Source organism: Heliconius melpomene, chromosome 6 (genome assembly GCF_056956725.1).
Source record: "Heliconius melpomene rosina isolate 202511_hmr_F chromosome 6, ASM5695672v1, whole genome shotgun sequence".
In the NCBI taxonomy this organism is placed as follows: domain Eukaryota; kingdom Metazoa; phylum Arthropoda; class Insecta; order Lepidoptera; family Nymphalidae; genus Heliconius; species Heliconius melpomene.
Genome location: NC_140394.1, coordinates 3,667,263 through 3,684,262, shown reverse-complemented (window position 1 = coordinate 3,684,262; position 17,000 = coordinate 3,667,263). Strand labels below are relative to the sequence as shown.

The window sequence follows — 17,000 nt, the reverse complement described above, 5'->3', positions numbered from 1 at the left end:
CTTACAGAAGTCGGTTAAAAATTTGGTGAAAAATGGGGAACGCAGTGTCTTATCACTAGGTTCCCTCTTCCTATCCTGTATGCGAAATACAGCGTGAACCTGATTTATTTTTGTAACTTAAATTATTGTTTAGTAAACACTTTATTGAAACACTCAGCCTGTAATCATTACCAATACTTATTTTAGTATGCGACATATTATGTTTAAGTAAGTCACGTTTTGTTCTCTCACTAATAGACCATAAAAAAACACTCATAAAACAACTATTATCGAACAGAATTGACATTTTAACACAATCCGTGGACACTTCGTAAGGGACCTTGGACTATATACCTAACTTTCTTAAACTCTCAATATATTAATGTGACAGAACGAATTATTTCGACAATGGCGTTGCAATACTATTCACATCTATTAGAATTGCTTAGAAAATGGTTAACAATTATTGTATAACATATTTTTTGTTTTTTTATTGAATTTCACGCTGTATCCCCCTATCGCTGTAGCTGCGGCGGATGGAGCTTAGTGCTTAGACACTCCGCTCCCCACTTTACGCCGAATTGTAGATGCGAAACTCAACACCGAGCTTTTTCTCGGCACCAGATCGAAGAAATGAAACTATTTAATACTTCATCTCTTCGAGTAGGAATCGAATCCATGACCTGTCACGTCACGACTGGAAATACATATTATAGGTATATTATAACATTTTAATCCTGTATTTTTATATAATCTTTTTTTAGTACAAATATAGACACGGTTAGACATTAAATTCAATTTCTTGCTTGTAATTGATCACTTAATTGACCGTTTCCTTTCATTATAACTAATGTGGTCGTGGCGCAGCGGCATCTGACTGTAATCGAGACGGTTGTAGGTTCGACTCCCATTCGAAATGGATTGTTTTCATTTTCTCGCCCTTGTAATAAGACAAAACGCGGCGTTGAGCACCGCCATTTAACACGCTATATTTCGAAGATGTCCTGGAGGAACCAACCGTGCGATATGTGAAATGCAGCGTGAAACTAAAATAATAATAACTGTGAAACTGTTTATATAAGAATGGTGACGACTATCTAACCGGAACTAAGGAAAGCTTAACCTTTATCAATTACATATTGTTCAATAAACCAATTTTAGGATATATAACATGATTTTTTTGAGCTTACTACGGTATCTCGCACGTATCAGAGTAGGCAGAAGGAACTTGTGTTGAGTCACTCTGTTCCCCATTTTCCGCCGAATCCTTTTTTGCGAAGTTTTAGCCTAGCCTAGTTAGCAGAATGAGGAAATAAAAATATTAAATATTACATTTCACTGAGTGTGAATCGAACCTACAATCATCGTATTTACAGTTACCCTTGCGCCCCTGCGCCACGGCGGCCTCAATAAAATAAAAAAATTGCTGACAATTTTTCATATTACACTGATATGGCGGCTAAAGTAGCTAGTTTAAATTATATTGTCATTAACGTTATGTTTAGAATTTTAAATACTTCCTTTTTGAAGATAAACTGAAATAATAACCTACACGGAAAAATATCTTATATTTTCAGTCTTTTAGACATTCAATATATGGTCACATAGTATTTAAATTATTGTTATTTGTAATTCATATCTACGAGTCACTAAGTATATAAAAAATTGCCTGTTGAGTGGCGGAACTTAACGTTTCCGCTATGATTCCGACACAAGAGCGAAGATATGAAAATATTAAATAGATTTTACAAAAATACGATTTTCGGGATACGTCACGAAAATAATAAAAAACCCTGTAAAAATATTAACTCGAAATAGTCATGCAAAAACCACTCCTTTGCTTATTCACAGCTTACACTATCACGATTATGAATAGAAAGGCCTAATGACCTTAACTTTTGATACAAATCTTTGTAGGTCCAATTGATCCCTGAACTAAATATCATTAATATTCTATCAAAACTATTTGCTTGGCTGTCTTGATAATTGATAACTCGTATCTGTCTCTTAAACAACTTGTCTAATTTAGACAAACGTGATAATAAGTGACAGAATACATACTTACTTGTGTATAATTATTAATACACCATAATGTTTTTTTAAGCTTCACGCTGTATGCCGCGCCTTACAGGATAAATAAAGGGAACCTAGTGTTAAGTTCCGGTTCCCACTTCCGTTATCCACTTTCCGCCGGTATTCCTTAATTAAGTAGCGTAATATTTAAGCTTATTTTAAATATGTTAATCATTTAGGCCGGATATTAAATAAAAATAAAAATAAATACCGTCATAGGTTAATACCGAGTTATATTAGGATATTATCTATCTATATATTTTTATGCACATTGCTACGCACAAAATTCTATAACTTTGAAATTTAAATTAAAAAGAAAACACTAACGAATAATAGTAAATGAAGAATGTGATGATATAGCATAAATATTTAAATATATATTATTTTCTTAAAATGGTTCTTTTTCTGTCACTATTTATTTTAATCTATCTATCTTCCAACTGTATAATTATTCCCCCTATATACATAATTATTTAATATAGCTAAGTAACCAGAGTAAGCTTAGTGTTAAGACACTCGGTTTCTCGGATCTAGACGGATTGAATGGCAGAACTCAACGCCGCGGTTTGTCTTGACACCAGAGAGAGAAATGACTCACAGTTGTCCCGTATAGAGTCCTACGGTGTGCCGCGATCTAAGCTCTTTGAAAAGCTTTGGCTTCTAATGAATTGTTTTAATACGATTTTATTGATTTTCTGATTTGAAATTGCAACCCAAAAAAATATTAATCGTCACAGTAAGGAAGTTGTGGCGGTAACAACACTTAACGTATACTTCATAAAATAAATTTTAATATTATGCTAAAATTTAAAAAAATGTTAATAAAACTTACATCATTGCCATTTTTGGTGAACTGCCGCAAAATAGCTAATGTGAAAATGCTACTTTAAATATAAAAACATCTGTTCAAATTTATTCATCGCTAATACAATTGCAGACGCAATTAATCATATTATTATTATTTAATTATTTAAATAATTTTTTGAACATGTATATAAATAGGAATGACGTTATCCATTGCCAAACACTTAGCTTATGGTTTTAACCTCTGCCAGATCCCCCAGAAATCCTAATAAATTGTAAACGCCTACGTACATCACAGAGCAAAGTTACATTTTAATCTATAAATATTTTTATTAGGTTATTTAATGAAAACCGGTATTTACTAGGTATTGGTTGTATGCGCAGAGGAATTTTCAATAAATATTAAAAAAATAACGAAGGTGTGGCTGTCACTGGCTCTCTACTATTTACATTTCACTGATTGTCTCATCTAGTTTGTTTTCAATATAAGGGTAAAACTTTTCAGATTCTAAGGGGCTCAACAGGCTTTCTAAGATTGATAGCATATTCTTCGTATATCTAAATATGTTGTTAGCCTTGTTTTAGTTTTCAGATTCCTGTTTTTTTTAATTATATAAATTCTCAGTGAACTGTTAATTTTGACCTGAAGTGTACCTACAACTGTACACATAATATATTAGAAGTCGTCAAACTATAAATTAGTATAACAAATTCGTATTTTTCCCTTGATAAGAATTAGTTTCATTACATTTACATTTCAATTAGCAGACTTAATAAAATGTAATAAAATGTAATTAATATATGCAACTATGATAGTAATTATTACATATATAAATGCAACTTAAACGTTATTATCATAAAACTTATAATATGTAGAATTCACCATAATTTATGCCAAATTGGCCAAACTATTAAATAATTCAAGATTAGAATTTATTCATGAGATAAAAATTAAACTTATTTTATATTCACCTATATTATTTGTTCTTTATGGATAGGCAGATGGATCCTGGGCACCTAATGTTAAGGTACTGATCCGATATAAAAATGAATTATTTGTAAATTAATTTTATATTAAAATTTATGTTTTTTCAAGCGTTATCCCGCCTTCTAATTTCAAGACCTCCTATGAACACTTTTCGCCCGAATTAGAGTTAGTGTAAGAGATGATGTGTGATGTAACTCGATGTAGAGCTTTGATCCTTTCACCAGACTGGTAATGACAATATATGATCAAATGCTGCCCCATAGGTATCTTTTTCTTTACTTTTTTGTTTCTGTTTATAGTAACAATTAAAACAATAATAAATAAAACAATTACAAATAAAGCATTTCATAGCAATTATATTTACTTATTAACAAGCTAAGCGAAGCTGACTTAATTATTTATTTTTTTATAATATAGGTAAAGGAGAACTCTAAGGCCCGTCCAAAGTGGAGTAGATTAAGTAGGAAGGCACACCCTGGCAATAGACGGGATTGATGCCAGGGAGAAAAAGAAGATACTCTAAATTATTTTTCATGGAAACTAAGGGGAGCAAACAACAATAGGACAGATCGATCAATATTAGACGGATAGATCTGTATTACTGAATAATCGAATTTCTATTGTATTTTTAAAGTATTCCTTCAGGTGGCGACTTAAACAACTTATAAAGTTCTAATAATTGTTTGTTTTTGGTATTTTTAACATTTCGTACGTCTGTACGTCTACATATATGTACTTTGGCGCCTTCGAGCCCCGACCATTCTTTTGCTATTGCAACTAATTTACTCCATGGCATTATCCAGTCGCCTCGTAGATACTGAAAAATAAAGTAATATTTTATATATATTTAGTAAACTAAATAGGTTATACGGAAATAAATGACTTTTTAATATTTTACTCAGCCCATAATCTCAGAAATAACATTTTGTGTTTGTTATATAGCAATCGGCTTCGAAATAAAAAAGTTATATCATTTTAATGAATATTTTTACACTTAGTTGCTTTAAATAAAAGTTCTATTGAATTGGTTGAAATTTTTCTTTCTGATATAAGTAAATAATGTTTGTGAAAGGATATTATTACTAAATAATTATGTAGTACAAGCGGGCGAACCCCCCGCGGGTCGTCCACGTCACTGACATGCATAATATGTTATCTTACTTGATCAAAAGGCTGTTTTCCAATATGAAACATGATATAGAGTAAAGGTGCCTTATTCAGTGATATGTCAGCTTCTGCCTGTTCTTGTATTCCTAGTTCTTTATAAATCCTCTCACAATGAAGAATTAGATGATCATATATAACCTGTAATAAATAAATTTATTATTTACCTCAAATAAACGCAAACGAAATAAAATATATTATTAAATTATCGCTATAAAAAAGGTGACAAATTGTGTCTATTTCTTGTTCATTTATTGGAGTATAAAAAATATTTAGAAATACAAATTCTATTTTAACTTATGAGATATATGTGACAGTTCTTACTGTGGGTTTCATGAAAAGTTAGAATGTTTATAATAATATTGATATATTTTACATATTCGACTAATGTAGATAATATCAAAGATTTGAAACATAAAATTACACAATACTTGAGTGGAACTTTAATCCAAGTGGAAAATAGCAAAATAGCAATAATTGTATATATAATGTGACCAAAACCGGAAGCAAAACAGTATATTATTATTTCTTATATTATTACCCTCAAACTATCTCTACCGGCTGACGTCATAAGTATTTGGCTGGTCAAGGCGGCGGAGTCGCTTTCGCGTTCTGCATTCGATGCTGGGACGTTACCCTGGAAAATATCAATTACTAAGATATATCATAGAACCGTGGTAAAATATGGGTTCTAATTCACAGCTAAATACTAAATTATTATTTTTTTGACATTTAAAAAAAAATCTTTAACTGGATTAATATATATCGTCTAATACATAGATTAAATCTCGACAAGAACTTTACAAATTATTATTAAGGATCGCTGTACGCGTTCCTTAATTTGACCAATTTTTTCCAAATCTGACCTCTTCAAAAAACTCAGCAAATTCCGGGAAATCTTCCAAACCATAACAATCACTGATTGAGTACACATTTTTACTCTGTGCCACGAGTTTTTCTATTTCGGCCGTGTGTTTGTGGTCTTCGTCTATTGAACATAGAGCTTCTGCGATTGCCAGAGCTATTGATGATGGAGGACTGTGGGATCCATCGAAGGATATCGAAGAAGTTGCTGGAATACAATTTGTTTTTAGCTTCACACTATATCCTAAATATAGAGGGCAGAGGGAACCTATTTCTCACTCCCACTCTGTTCCCCTCTTACCATAGAATTTTCGTCTCGTTACCAAAGCGAGGAAATTAAAATATTAAATGTTCTATATCCTCGATTGGGTATCGACCCCTGCATGAGTTATGACCCGTGCATCATAACTCGTCTCAATTTACTAATTAACTTATTAGGTGATTATTAATACTATAATCAAACAGCATTATTAAATACTTCCTTTCTATATGCCTACGCTATAAGTTTTATAAATAAGAAAATCTTACTCGTTCGATTAAACGATACAATCCTCACTTGCTTTGGTTTCTTGTTTTGTTTCACGTTCATATCGTGAGCGTCGCCATTGGTCACTATAAATATTATAAAAAAATATAAAACATGTATATGTATACATTATTTTCAAATCCGATATATATTTTTAATACATTTACTTTTTAGAGTTACAGCATTTTCTTAGCTTAAATATAAAAAAAAATTAACTTGTATGAATAAAATTACATTGAGTAATAAAGTATCTTTTTTCAATTTCACGTGGTATCCCGCATATAGCAGGATAAGCAGAGGGAATATATATATATATATAATACTCCCTTCACCGCTTTCCGCTAAACTTCGTTACATTGCGTATTGGATGGCGTAATTCAACGCTAAAGAAAAGTACAGTTACATAAAGCTATATTAATATTACCGCTTTTTTCCTTCAAAACTTCTTTCTTGGCCCATTTTAATAATTCCTCGTAAGTTACAATTATAAGCATTTGCAGCAAGACAGAACCTCCCACCGGATTTATTTGTGAAGGTAAACTCGCTTCTAATATGGCTGAGATATTTTTAAAGCATTTTGGTATACAATCTAATGTTCTAGATATACATGATAGGCATAGAGACATTGTCTGAAATTGGAAAGTTCATATCAAGTCAACTTGTCAAAATTAAAAGTTAAGTAAATTATAAAAATTAGATTATTAACAAAGGGGCACAAGCGTGTGATTGTAAATGTAACAGGTCGTGGGTTCGACACCTACTCGAGGAAATTAAATATACGTTATTTTCCTTTCTTCGCTCTGGTGTTGAGGCATAGCGTGACGCTGCCTTCAGAATTCGAACTGAATGTGAGGAACACGTATCTTAACATTAGGCTCCCTCTGCCTGACCCTGCTTTGTGCGGAGTACAGAGTGAAACTAAAAAAATATTCTTATAAACAATTATATATTTACCTGATACATAGAAGCACCAGTTTGTATAGCATTTACAAGTATAGGCGGAATGAACTGCAATGAAGTATCAACTACTGCCAATATTCCAGCCAGCCATGGCGGCCTTCTGTCACACCATACCTAAGTCACAGTACAATATATGAGCAGATAAAAATTGGAATCATTAAATATTAGAGACCGTCGTGGTGCAGAGGCACAAGCGTGCGATTGCAAACTTAGCAGTAGGGCGTTCGAATACCATTCGAGGGAATTAAATATTTAATATTTTCATCTCACTCTGGTAACAAGTCTATAGTCAGTCTATAGTCAGTCAATAGGTGATCTTGCCAATTCAGGGATAAAAATAATAATTCACTCCCTCGAGTGGAGATCTAACCCATAATCATCGGATTTACATATTGACGATGTCCCATTACACCACCATGTCCATTTTCACGCAAAAACATCTGAATCGATTTAGTTGAAACCTTATAGTAAAAAAGCTATACACCAGAACCATATATAGGCTACAATTTTTATAAATATTTTATATAATTTGGGTATAATATAACTATTGTGAAAGCGGGCGAAGCCACGTTTGTGTCACTAGTATTTAATATAAGTTTAAATTATTTTTTTGTTTATAGTTACCTGTCGTTTATCTAAACAAGCATGCCAATCCCTGCCAGATATTTCTAAAGCATAGCAAAGTGTCGATTTAATTTCTGTTTTACTGCCAATAGTTGCTAAAATATATGACAAGGCGCCGACTGCCCGAGCGTATTCTTCTCCAGCTGTAGAAAAATAAAAATATTAATGTACATGTGACTGTTAAAGGTTCGATTCCCCTTTGGGGAGTGAAATATTTTGTAATCCTGGATATGGTAACAAGACAAAAGTTTCGCCACTTAATATGCAATATATAGAAAATTTGCTGGAAGAAATGGAGTTAGCTTTTAAATCACATAAATTGTATAATGACGTTATTAAAATTTTAGTTAGTAATAAAAATTTTAAAGGGAAAAATAATAGTTTATAAATTTAAATTATTTAGCATAATAAAAAATTGTTTTAGAAAAAAATATTTTACTTTTAATTTTTTTTACGTATGTGAACGATGATATAAAAAACATGACATATTGAAATATTCTCACCATCATTATCACCCTTAAATTTACAAAATCCATCAGCAGTACACAAAAATCCTTCACATTTCTGTTTAATTCCGTCCACATTATACCAAAGGCCGTCGGCCGGCCATCTTGAATTGTCAACAGACATATTACGAATCGCGTGCATTATTAAAATACGCATAAGATGACAGTTACGCATCATTAATGCCTAAAATATAAGGTAGAACACAAATATATACTCATATATTATTTAATTTTATATCCTGCAATAGCACCCTCCTAGTAAAGCAGGAAGGACCTAGTGTTAAGACACTCCATAATCCACTTTTCGCTGAATTTTGGAGGTATTGCGTGTAGAGTGGGGGAGCGCTTTGCTTTGGTACTAGAGCGAGACAATTAATTATTTCATATTTTAGGAAATAATTAATTCCATCGAGTGGGAATTGAACTTGTGTGATAAGGCGGATGGTTATTTTACTTCTACGTACGTAAATAACATTTATACAACCTTTACAAGTAAAGACCATGAAGGTTGAGGCTGCGCTAGTAACACTTTTAATTCCAAGGCCACAGCAGTTTTAGTTGACAATTGATGCGTAGTTTTAGAGTTTTTATCTTCCACACCATCAAAAAGATTAGGATTTACAAAAACAAACCAAGGAAAGGGCGTATCTTTTGAGGATTTTGTATCTTCTTGCTCTGTAAACGCCTGAAATTTATTAAAATGTGTATTAGTATGTATTAATGTATTAAGTTAATAAGTGCAACCCAGCCATGGCTCATGGGGTAAAGAGTGCGATTGTAAACGTGACCAGTAGTGGGTTCGATTCCTACTGCTCTAAATGAAATGAATTATTTAATATTTTCATTTCTTTCTTCTGGTAACGAGGTACAGCGCAGCGTTGAGTTGAGCCTGCTGCTCCCTGCTACATGCAGGATACAGTACTTTAAAAAAACAATTAAAAAAATAACAAGTTAAACATTGTCAAATGCTAAAAAGATAAAAAAACAAAAAAACCTTAAAAATGCAATTTCCAAATACCTGATGTAAATAATGCAACACCGAGCCCCTATAGACCATACACTTGAACAGCTCATTGCATTTGGCGTGCACGTCTCTGACGTCACGTGACTGTTTAGTCACCTCCAGACCGGCCAAGTCAGCGCCGTTGTTGCAAATGGCGGGCAAGAGTTGTGATATGCAGAGTAGTATGTTTAGTATATCGTTTATTAGGAGAGGCGTGGTTGTTGTTGTTGTGTTTGTCTAAAAATGAAGAGGAATTAGCTTTTGGAAACCTAATGTTAAGATATTCTGTTCCCATTAAGACCCTTCCTTTCCCCACTTTTTAGAGGCAATGTGTATTGGGTGGCTGAACTGAAAGCCGCGCATTGTCTTGACACCAGAACGAAGAAATAGAAAAATTAAATATTACATATCCTCGAAATCGAATCCACCAGCGCTTGTGATTGCAGTCACGTGGCACACCCCTGAGCCACAGCTGGCCTTATTATTATTATTATAGACAATTTTATCCCATAAATTGTATTTCGATAATAGCAATAAATATATAGATAAACTATTTACCTGACAATATCTAACAGTGAGTATTGTCAAAGTTTCATTCAGCATGCCTGCAAAAATTCGTTGCGCCATTCTAGGAGGAACTGTGTCCCAGAGGTCCTTTTTGCTACCTATTTTGAAAATAGATACGTAAGTAAGGACATTATATTGATAATATTCTACTTTATTAAAGAAAGATTAGAAAAAAGAATTTAATCTCCACTAGAAGTAATCAGCTTCATCTCTATTTGTATCCTGCACACAGCAGGGAGAAAGAGTAGTAGTAGTGTTAGGACTCTCTGTTCCCCACCTTCCGCCGAATTCTAGAGGTATTGCGTATTGAGTGGTGGATCACCTCTTTATATCCTACTATGAAAAACGTGAAGCAGCTTAATTTATATTAATTTATTACGTACCATTCATATACAACCACCATCCTTGTACAGACGGAGTTCCATTCACGTGTACTTTATTACTTTGATCATCTATCGGCCTTCCGCCTGAATCTTGCAAAATGTATAGTGACAATACTCTATTGTGAAGATCTAGAACTCTCTCTCCTACCGCTTCTGACATTGTCGAGTAGCGTTTGTACGCTGCCTGTTACACAATTACATTTGTGTCAGATTCAGACGGAATCGAACCCACAACAATCGCGTTTACAGTCAGATAACTTAACATTGCGTCGAAATTCTTTAGGGAGATTTTTACAAATTTACGCTACCGAAAGATAATTGCTAAGAACTATCGTCTGGCAAGAGAGAATGCTATTTATTATATTAACGTAAAAAACGTATAAAATTTGAACGTAGCGGGACTCGAACCCTCGCCTCCTGGAAACCGTCCAGACACTCTGACTACTATATTATTATTCCACAATGCAAGAGGTTATTCAATATGTTTCAAATAATGAAAAGTAGTGTTAAAACACAATTAATATATATATTACTGTACAATAATATTGATTGAATAATTACCTGCAAAATTGAATGCCTTTCGGTGTTGCCAGAATCTTCTACATGCTGAACATAGCAGTAGAGACTATTTTCCAATAAAGCGGCCGCACCTAAAGTTGCAGTGAGAACTGGCAAGTCAGCGTGATCTAAGGCTTCTTGAGCTAATACGTGCAAATGTTCTGAAATAGAAAATATAAAGGGCTTGCAGGATAAACATATGAAACTTGCATGTTACTTTCCGAAACTGGTAATTGTAAAAAGAGTGTTTATATGTCTTGTATAGCTGTTGTTGCACCAATTAACTATATGTACAACAGTACAACAAGCTTGTGTCATATACATTCAGTCAATTTTTTTTATTATTTTGATTTTCTAATGCAGGTGAAACCAGGTAAAAGCTAGTCTACCTTAAAAAAATGTATATCTATACTACACCTAACAAAGAATCACTGGACTTAGTAGCAAGCTGAGCAAACTTGTCAGGATCAGAAGTTTTAGCTACACCACCTTCTACATTTTCCTCTTCAAGTGTCACAAAAATGCCAGAGCCGTGTCTGAAAGAAAATTATTTATATTTTAAGTTATTTATTGACTGAAGTATGGAAAATATGTAACTACATATACCGATCTCAATTTCTAATGGGACCAGACCAGATATGGTTATTGCAACAACACTATCAAGTTTAACTTATATAATGAAGCTACACAGCAAAATAAAAACATTTAGTAGAAAAGTTTATGTATAAAGTATATAAATTAAATGCACTCACTGAAATGCTATTGTGAACTCTTCTTCTAACCAAAGGACAATTTTGACAGCAGCAAATGATGCACTTCTAGGAAAGTCTAATCTTCCACCCACAACTCCTCGGCAGATTTTTTCCGATAGTACAGTTTGATTTTTCTATAACACATTGTTTATATAATATGTTTATATATAACTGTTAAATATAATATGTTTATATATAACACCTGCACTTAGTAGAGTAGGCATTGAAAACCTAGTATTAATATAATCCATTCCCCAAGGACTGCCCTAATGCCCACCTGCCAATCCAAACCCAGATGTGTTTACAGTAACAATATTTGAAACTAAAAAAGTTAGTACCTGATAATACTCTAGATCTCTTTGCAGTAGGATAGGAATTCTATCCATAATATTTCCATCTTCAATTACCTCCATTTTGAAATAAAAATAAAACACAAAATAAAAAAAATACCTACTTATATTATTATTTTACAAAGCTGATTTTACATAAGGCAATGGGAACAATTATTAAAGTCTGCTTCGCTAACAATTTTAGATATTTCGTGTTGTAATAAACTATGTAACGTTACACCATCATGTTTATATATCCAATAGCCACCATTTTTTAATATAAGGTCATAGCGTTTTGGGCCTGATGTTGGAGAACTCAACCAAATTTGCTTATTTGGTGTCTGTCTGTTTATTACATATGTACCATAACTAGGTCCGAGAAAAACTGTTAATACACCATCCTGAAATAAGAAAAAATAAGCAGCATAGAAGTAGTTATAATAATAACAATTCAAATAAATATGAAAATTTCCATATAATCACTAATTATATAATTTATATCATTTTTCCATTATAACAACAGTAAACATTTTTATATTCTATACAAGCCTTCTAAAAGAAAAGGTTCCTTTAACCTCAAGATACTCAAGAAAAAATAAACATGATAATAATAATAAGGCTTTATATAGAATTGATTGTTAGTTTTTTAGTTATATTGAAATCAATTATAGTTTATTTTAGGCTTAATATCAATATATTTTATTATGTTTAATACCTTCATAAATGTAAAGGTAATATACATCAATAATAATTTGAATGAATAACAATTTTCTCATAGTTACAAATAAAAAAAGAGTAAACAAAAACTTACACTAAATGTTACATCAGCACCCTTTAAATTTATTGACTTGTCTACTAATTCATCGAAGTATTCATATAGAGATTCTAGAGTTTCGTTACATATTTTGTCATATTCTACTGGGTCTACACTTTCAGAACTAGTAATTTCTTGAGAACTCGAAGAAAATTCTCGTGTTGCTGATGTTAAACTCCACGTTTTGCAGGTTTTTTGTAATGGATATAAGCATAATGATGGAGCTAGAGTATATTTATTGATTTGTCTTCGTACCAGGCAGCGACTGGTACGTAAAATACTCCTCAACATGTCGAAGGCACACAATTTTTTAGTTTTCACAAGTTCTAGTCGGATTTTTTGAATTGAATCAGCTGACATTGACATTTGACAGTGACATCTAATTTCAAATATTTTACAGCACAGATTAACAAATGGCAAAAGAGCACAGGTACACAATACCAGTAAACTGGGGTGATTAGAAATTGCGAGAAGTAATCAAGTGTAATCATTATGTACATGTATATTAGAATTTTCACCATTTTCCATTGGTTTATATTTATTGCTTATTCTCTTTATCTCCTGCGTTTTCTTGAGTCTCAGGTAACATGTACGCATTTTGCGATGGTAACATCCACAAATTAAGTCGGTAGGCTGATGACAATATTGATATCGATGGTTCTGGTACTCGAAGCATAGGCAGCAAAGAATTATACTGACACCAGTGCGGACTAATAAATAATAAATTTCTATTACCTTTTTCTTGCAACGGTCTAAAATTACCTAAGTTAGGCTCATCCCAAGGGTTCCATAATTTTCTAAATTCTTTCATCTGTAAATATTACTTTTTATTTGAAACATTTTTATTCATTTTAAAGAAGTCACTATTTAGTACCTAATTATGATTGTTATAATTAATTTAAAAAATGAAAATATAATCAAAAGAACCAAAATTGCAATTTAAAATAATTATTTGTTATGTTCAACGTAAAAAAAAACCTGTTCTAATGAAGCGTAGAAAGCCGTCCTCGGTACCATCCACCTCACAACATAACTGTCACCTTTAATAGAAGTTAAAGTACCCCAATAAAGAAAATAATCTTCAAAAAACATTGGCATAAGACGTGAAAGGGGATAGGGTCCTATACGCGTATTTGTTTTAGCCTCCTGAATACGTTGAAAGCCTTCTATGACCCATTGGAGACGGTCATCGGGGTTCACGCCATACTATAATATGAAGTTAAGCTTATTTAGTTTGTGTCGACGTTTTATACGTATTGTAATGTTGTGCTTATAGGATTGTTATATGTACTGAAATTTATTTCTAAATAGAACAATTTTTACAGTAGTAATAAATGTTTTGGGTTTTTAAAAGATATTTTGAAATTCTTAATACTTATAACTTTAATGTTAATAGGTATATTAGTAAGTAATATTTACCTATAGGTGCCGTTATAACTGCACTAATTTATAATTGAAGCCGTTGTGGTGAAGCTGTTGTGGTTTCGATTCCCACACGTGAAAATAAAAAATAATTAATTTCTCCTTACTATGGTAAAGAGGCAAAGTGCGGCGATGGGTTCTGCCACTCAACATAAAAGAAAGTGTGGAACGGAAGTATCCTAATGGGAACAAATTTCTTAGCACTAGGCTAAAAGGTTTCCTCTGTCTACCAAGCACAGTGCGGGATATAGCGTGAAGCTAAAAAAAATACCTTAATAATATAACAAATAACTACAACTCCGTCTGGATGTTGGAGAGCTTCCTGCTGTGATAGGTATTCAGATCTGAAGAAAGTAGCCTAAAACAAAATCATTGATATTTTTAAATTTTATACGGTAATGCCGAAAATGTTTTTATTGTTTTTCGTAAAAGGTTATTCATACTGAAATATTTCAAAGCTTATGATACCTTTATGGCTTCTAATTTAATTAATATATCTATTTATAGTCATTTGCTTAAAATATTTGATATTTTTAATTTAGTGCTATTAACTTTAGACAATAATATTTATTTAAAATAAAAAAAAAGTTTTATTTTTTTTTATTTGGCTGTAGTCATGTAAAAGTGAGATACAAAAAAAAATTAAAACTTGAGTTATCCGTTTCTTCTGGGATCAGAGCTAACAAATGAGAATATTAATAAATAATTATTCAATCCCCGAGTGGTAATCGAACCCACAACCGTCACTTTGCAGTCACGAACTTATCCTGCCATGCTTCAACGACCTTGATATTACGTTATTATAATATATTTAAATATAGATATATTAAGTAGGTATCAATATCCACCTGCATTTCTCCAGGATGTTTTCTTTTATCTACAGAATGTTCACTGCCTTCCATCATATTTTTCCCCCAATGAAAATGTATCTGAGAAAAAACGTGTTTCTCTGCAAAGGGTCCACCTTCTAAATAGGGTCGTTCTGTTCTCCATTTTGCTCCGAGAAGTACTATTTAAAATAAAAATAATAAAATTTATATTAATTTTATAATCTATACTATCGATACTTATATTACAAACGTAAAAAGTTTGTTTCATATTGAAAACTTATTTTTGTGTTGGATAGTCCATTTATCTAGAGACGATATTTTACAATTATATTAATCCTAACCAATTGTAGGGTACCTGCGGTTAGAGTTGCCTTGGGCATTTAGAAAGGCGCAGGTCCCGTTTGTGTCACATAATCCTTATATTAGTTAATTCACGACCACGGCGAGAAAGTTATTTATGACAGTAATTAGGCATAATTATTAAATAAATAAATAAGCATAAACTATGTTTTTTAAATATTGTATAGAGGCCAGTCTTGGCACAGGGGCAGAAGTGTGCGACTGTACGCGTTTAATATTTTCATTTCTTCGCTGTGGTATCGAGGCAATGTCTCCATAATTCGGGGAGTTGGGGAGCGGAGGGTCTTAGCACTAGGCTACCCTACAGCTACAGTTTGAAATTGATAAAAAAAGTGATAAAAAAGAGAGCACCCGAATCATTTCTTTTAACATCTCCTACATTCAAGGGTTTCTGGTAGAGATCTCTATTAGAGATAAGTTATCCATTGTACTCATTTTTTCTGTTGTCATAAATTTTCTGTACTTTCTTTCTTGTGTGGTACATAAATAAATGAAAAAAAAAATGAGTTACACGTCAGTGGGAAATACAAATAGATATATTTGCAAAAGTAATTTGTCAAACAGGCTAATTTTATTAAATTACGTATTTAAGCTTCTACCGGGATTTCTAACTGTACCAATTATATGAATGTCAAGTCTAAGCCATAGAGATTATAGGTTTCGCAGGCACATGACAAAGTGACACAACTTTAATTGAGATTTAAGATTTAATCTAAAATCAAAAGTACTGAGTAATCTCTTCTGATATCTGCCGTCCTCGAAACTTGTGGGTGGAAGTTATGATTAGGATGCGGCTATCAAAGATAAACTGAATACGAATGGATATAATATATTATATTTATGAGGTACATACATATAAGTTCAATAACTTATCTCGAGCTACAACCCTAATAGATTGCCGACACCCCTATATTATACATGTATAATATAGGGTACCTACATTTAATAAAATATCAGAAAAGGTTAACATATAATACGAAATAAATGTAAACTCAACCTTTAAGCAAACGTTTTTTATTTTCATATAAAAGATACTCGTAAGCACTACTCGTAAATCGAAATCCTTTGTGCTGTTTGGTTTTTTAATGGCGTTTGCCCTAAATTGAAATACGATTTTTCAAATTGCTAACCTGTATATCCGGTATTGGTTAGTTTAATTTTGTGAGGGTAGACATCGAAGTTATACCAGACAAGTTCTGGACAATAACATTTTATAGATTCGGTAATACAAATGTCAATAGGAGATGGTAAGTGTCCTTCTAATTCACTGAGGTAATATATCCATTCTATACTTCCAAAAGGTGGAATATATTTGGTTTCTTCTTCTGGCTGCTGCTCTTCTTCATCTGCGTATGTTATCAAATATAAAATTAGTATATTTATTTGAGAGTAAAGTACTTAAACTTACTTTCTACCTACTCTACTACTACTACCGACTATACCTGCTTGTACTAATTTTAACATGTTCACATAATTTGCTAATTTTTATTATAT

At 32.3% G+C, this 17,000-nt stretch overlaps 3 protein-coding genes across 3 annotated transcripts; all 3 read right to left on the bottom strand.

Moving 5' to 3' along the window:
• Nucleotides 1-4,180: 4,180 nt before the first annotated feature.
• Nucleotides 4,181-12,227, bottom strand: LOC146538116 (uncharacterized). The gene is made up of 17 exons (XM_085186864.1): nucleotides 12,090-12,227; nucleotides 11,752-11,885; nucleotides 11,417-11,535; nucleotides 11,003-11,160; nucleotides 10,442-10,625; nucleotides 10,050-10,156; nucleotides 9,507-9,728; nucleotides 8,973-9,173; nucleotides 8,486-8,672; nucleotides 7,983-8,125; nucleotides 7,353-7,472; nucleotides 6,823-7,027; nucleotides 6,401-6,484; nucleotides 5,875-6,080; nucleotides 5,550-5,645; nucleotides 5,006-5,149; nucleotides 4,181-4,661 (listed from the first exon to the last, which is right to left on the bottom strand). Exons 1-17 carry the CDS (start codon nucleotides 12,162-12,164, stop codon nucleotides 4,473-4,475), a joined length of 2,574 nt encoding a protein of 857 aa, XP_085042990.1. The 5' UTR covers nucleotides 12,165-12,227; the 3' UTR covers nucleotides 4,181-4,472.
• Nucleotides 12,190-13,271, bottom strand: fh (frataxin). Its single transcript, XM_085186865.1, has 2 exons — nucleotides 12,892-13,271; nucleotides 12,190-12,481 (listed from the first exon to the last, which is right to left on the bottom strand). Exons 1-2 carry the CDS (start codon nucleotides 13,258-13,260, stop codon nucleotides 12,233-12,235), a joined length of 618 nt encoding a protein of 205 aa, XP_085042991.1. The 5' UTR covers nucleotides 13,261-13,271; the 3' UTR covers nucleotides 12,190-12,232.
• A 2-nt stretch (nucleotides 13,272-13,273) lies between these two features.
• LOC146538114 (carbonic anhydrase 1-like) lies at nucleotides 13,274-16,970 on the bottom strand. The gene is made up of 6 exons (XM_085187020.1): nucleotides 16,949-16,970; nucleotides 16,637-16,852; nucleotides 15,165-15,325; nucleotides 14,588-14,674; nucleotides 13,873-14,100; nucleotides 13,274-13,705 (listed from the first exon to the last, which is right to left on the bottom strand). Exons 1-6 carry the CDS (start codon nucleotides 16,968-16,970, stop codon nucleotides 13,433-13,435), a joined length of 987 nt encoding a protein of 328 aa, XP_085043146.1. The 3' UTR covers nucleotides 13,274-13,432.
• Between the last annotated feature and the right edge of the window lie 30 nt (nucleotides 16,971-17,000).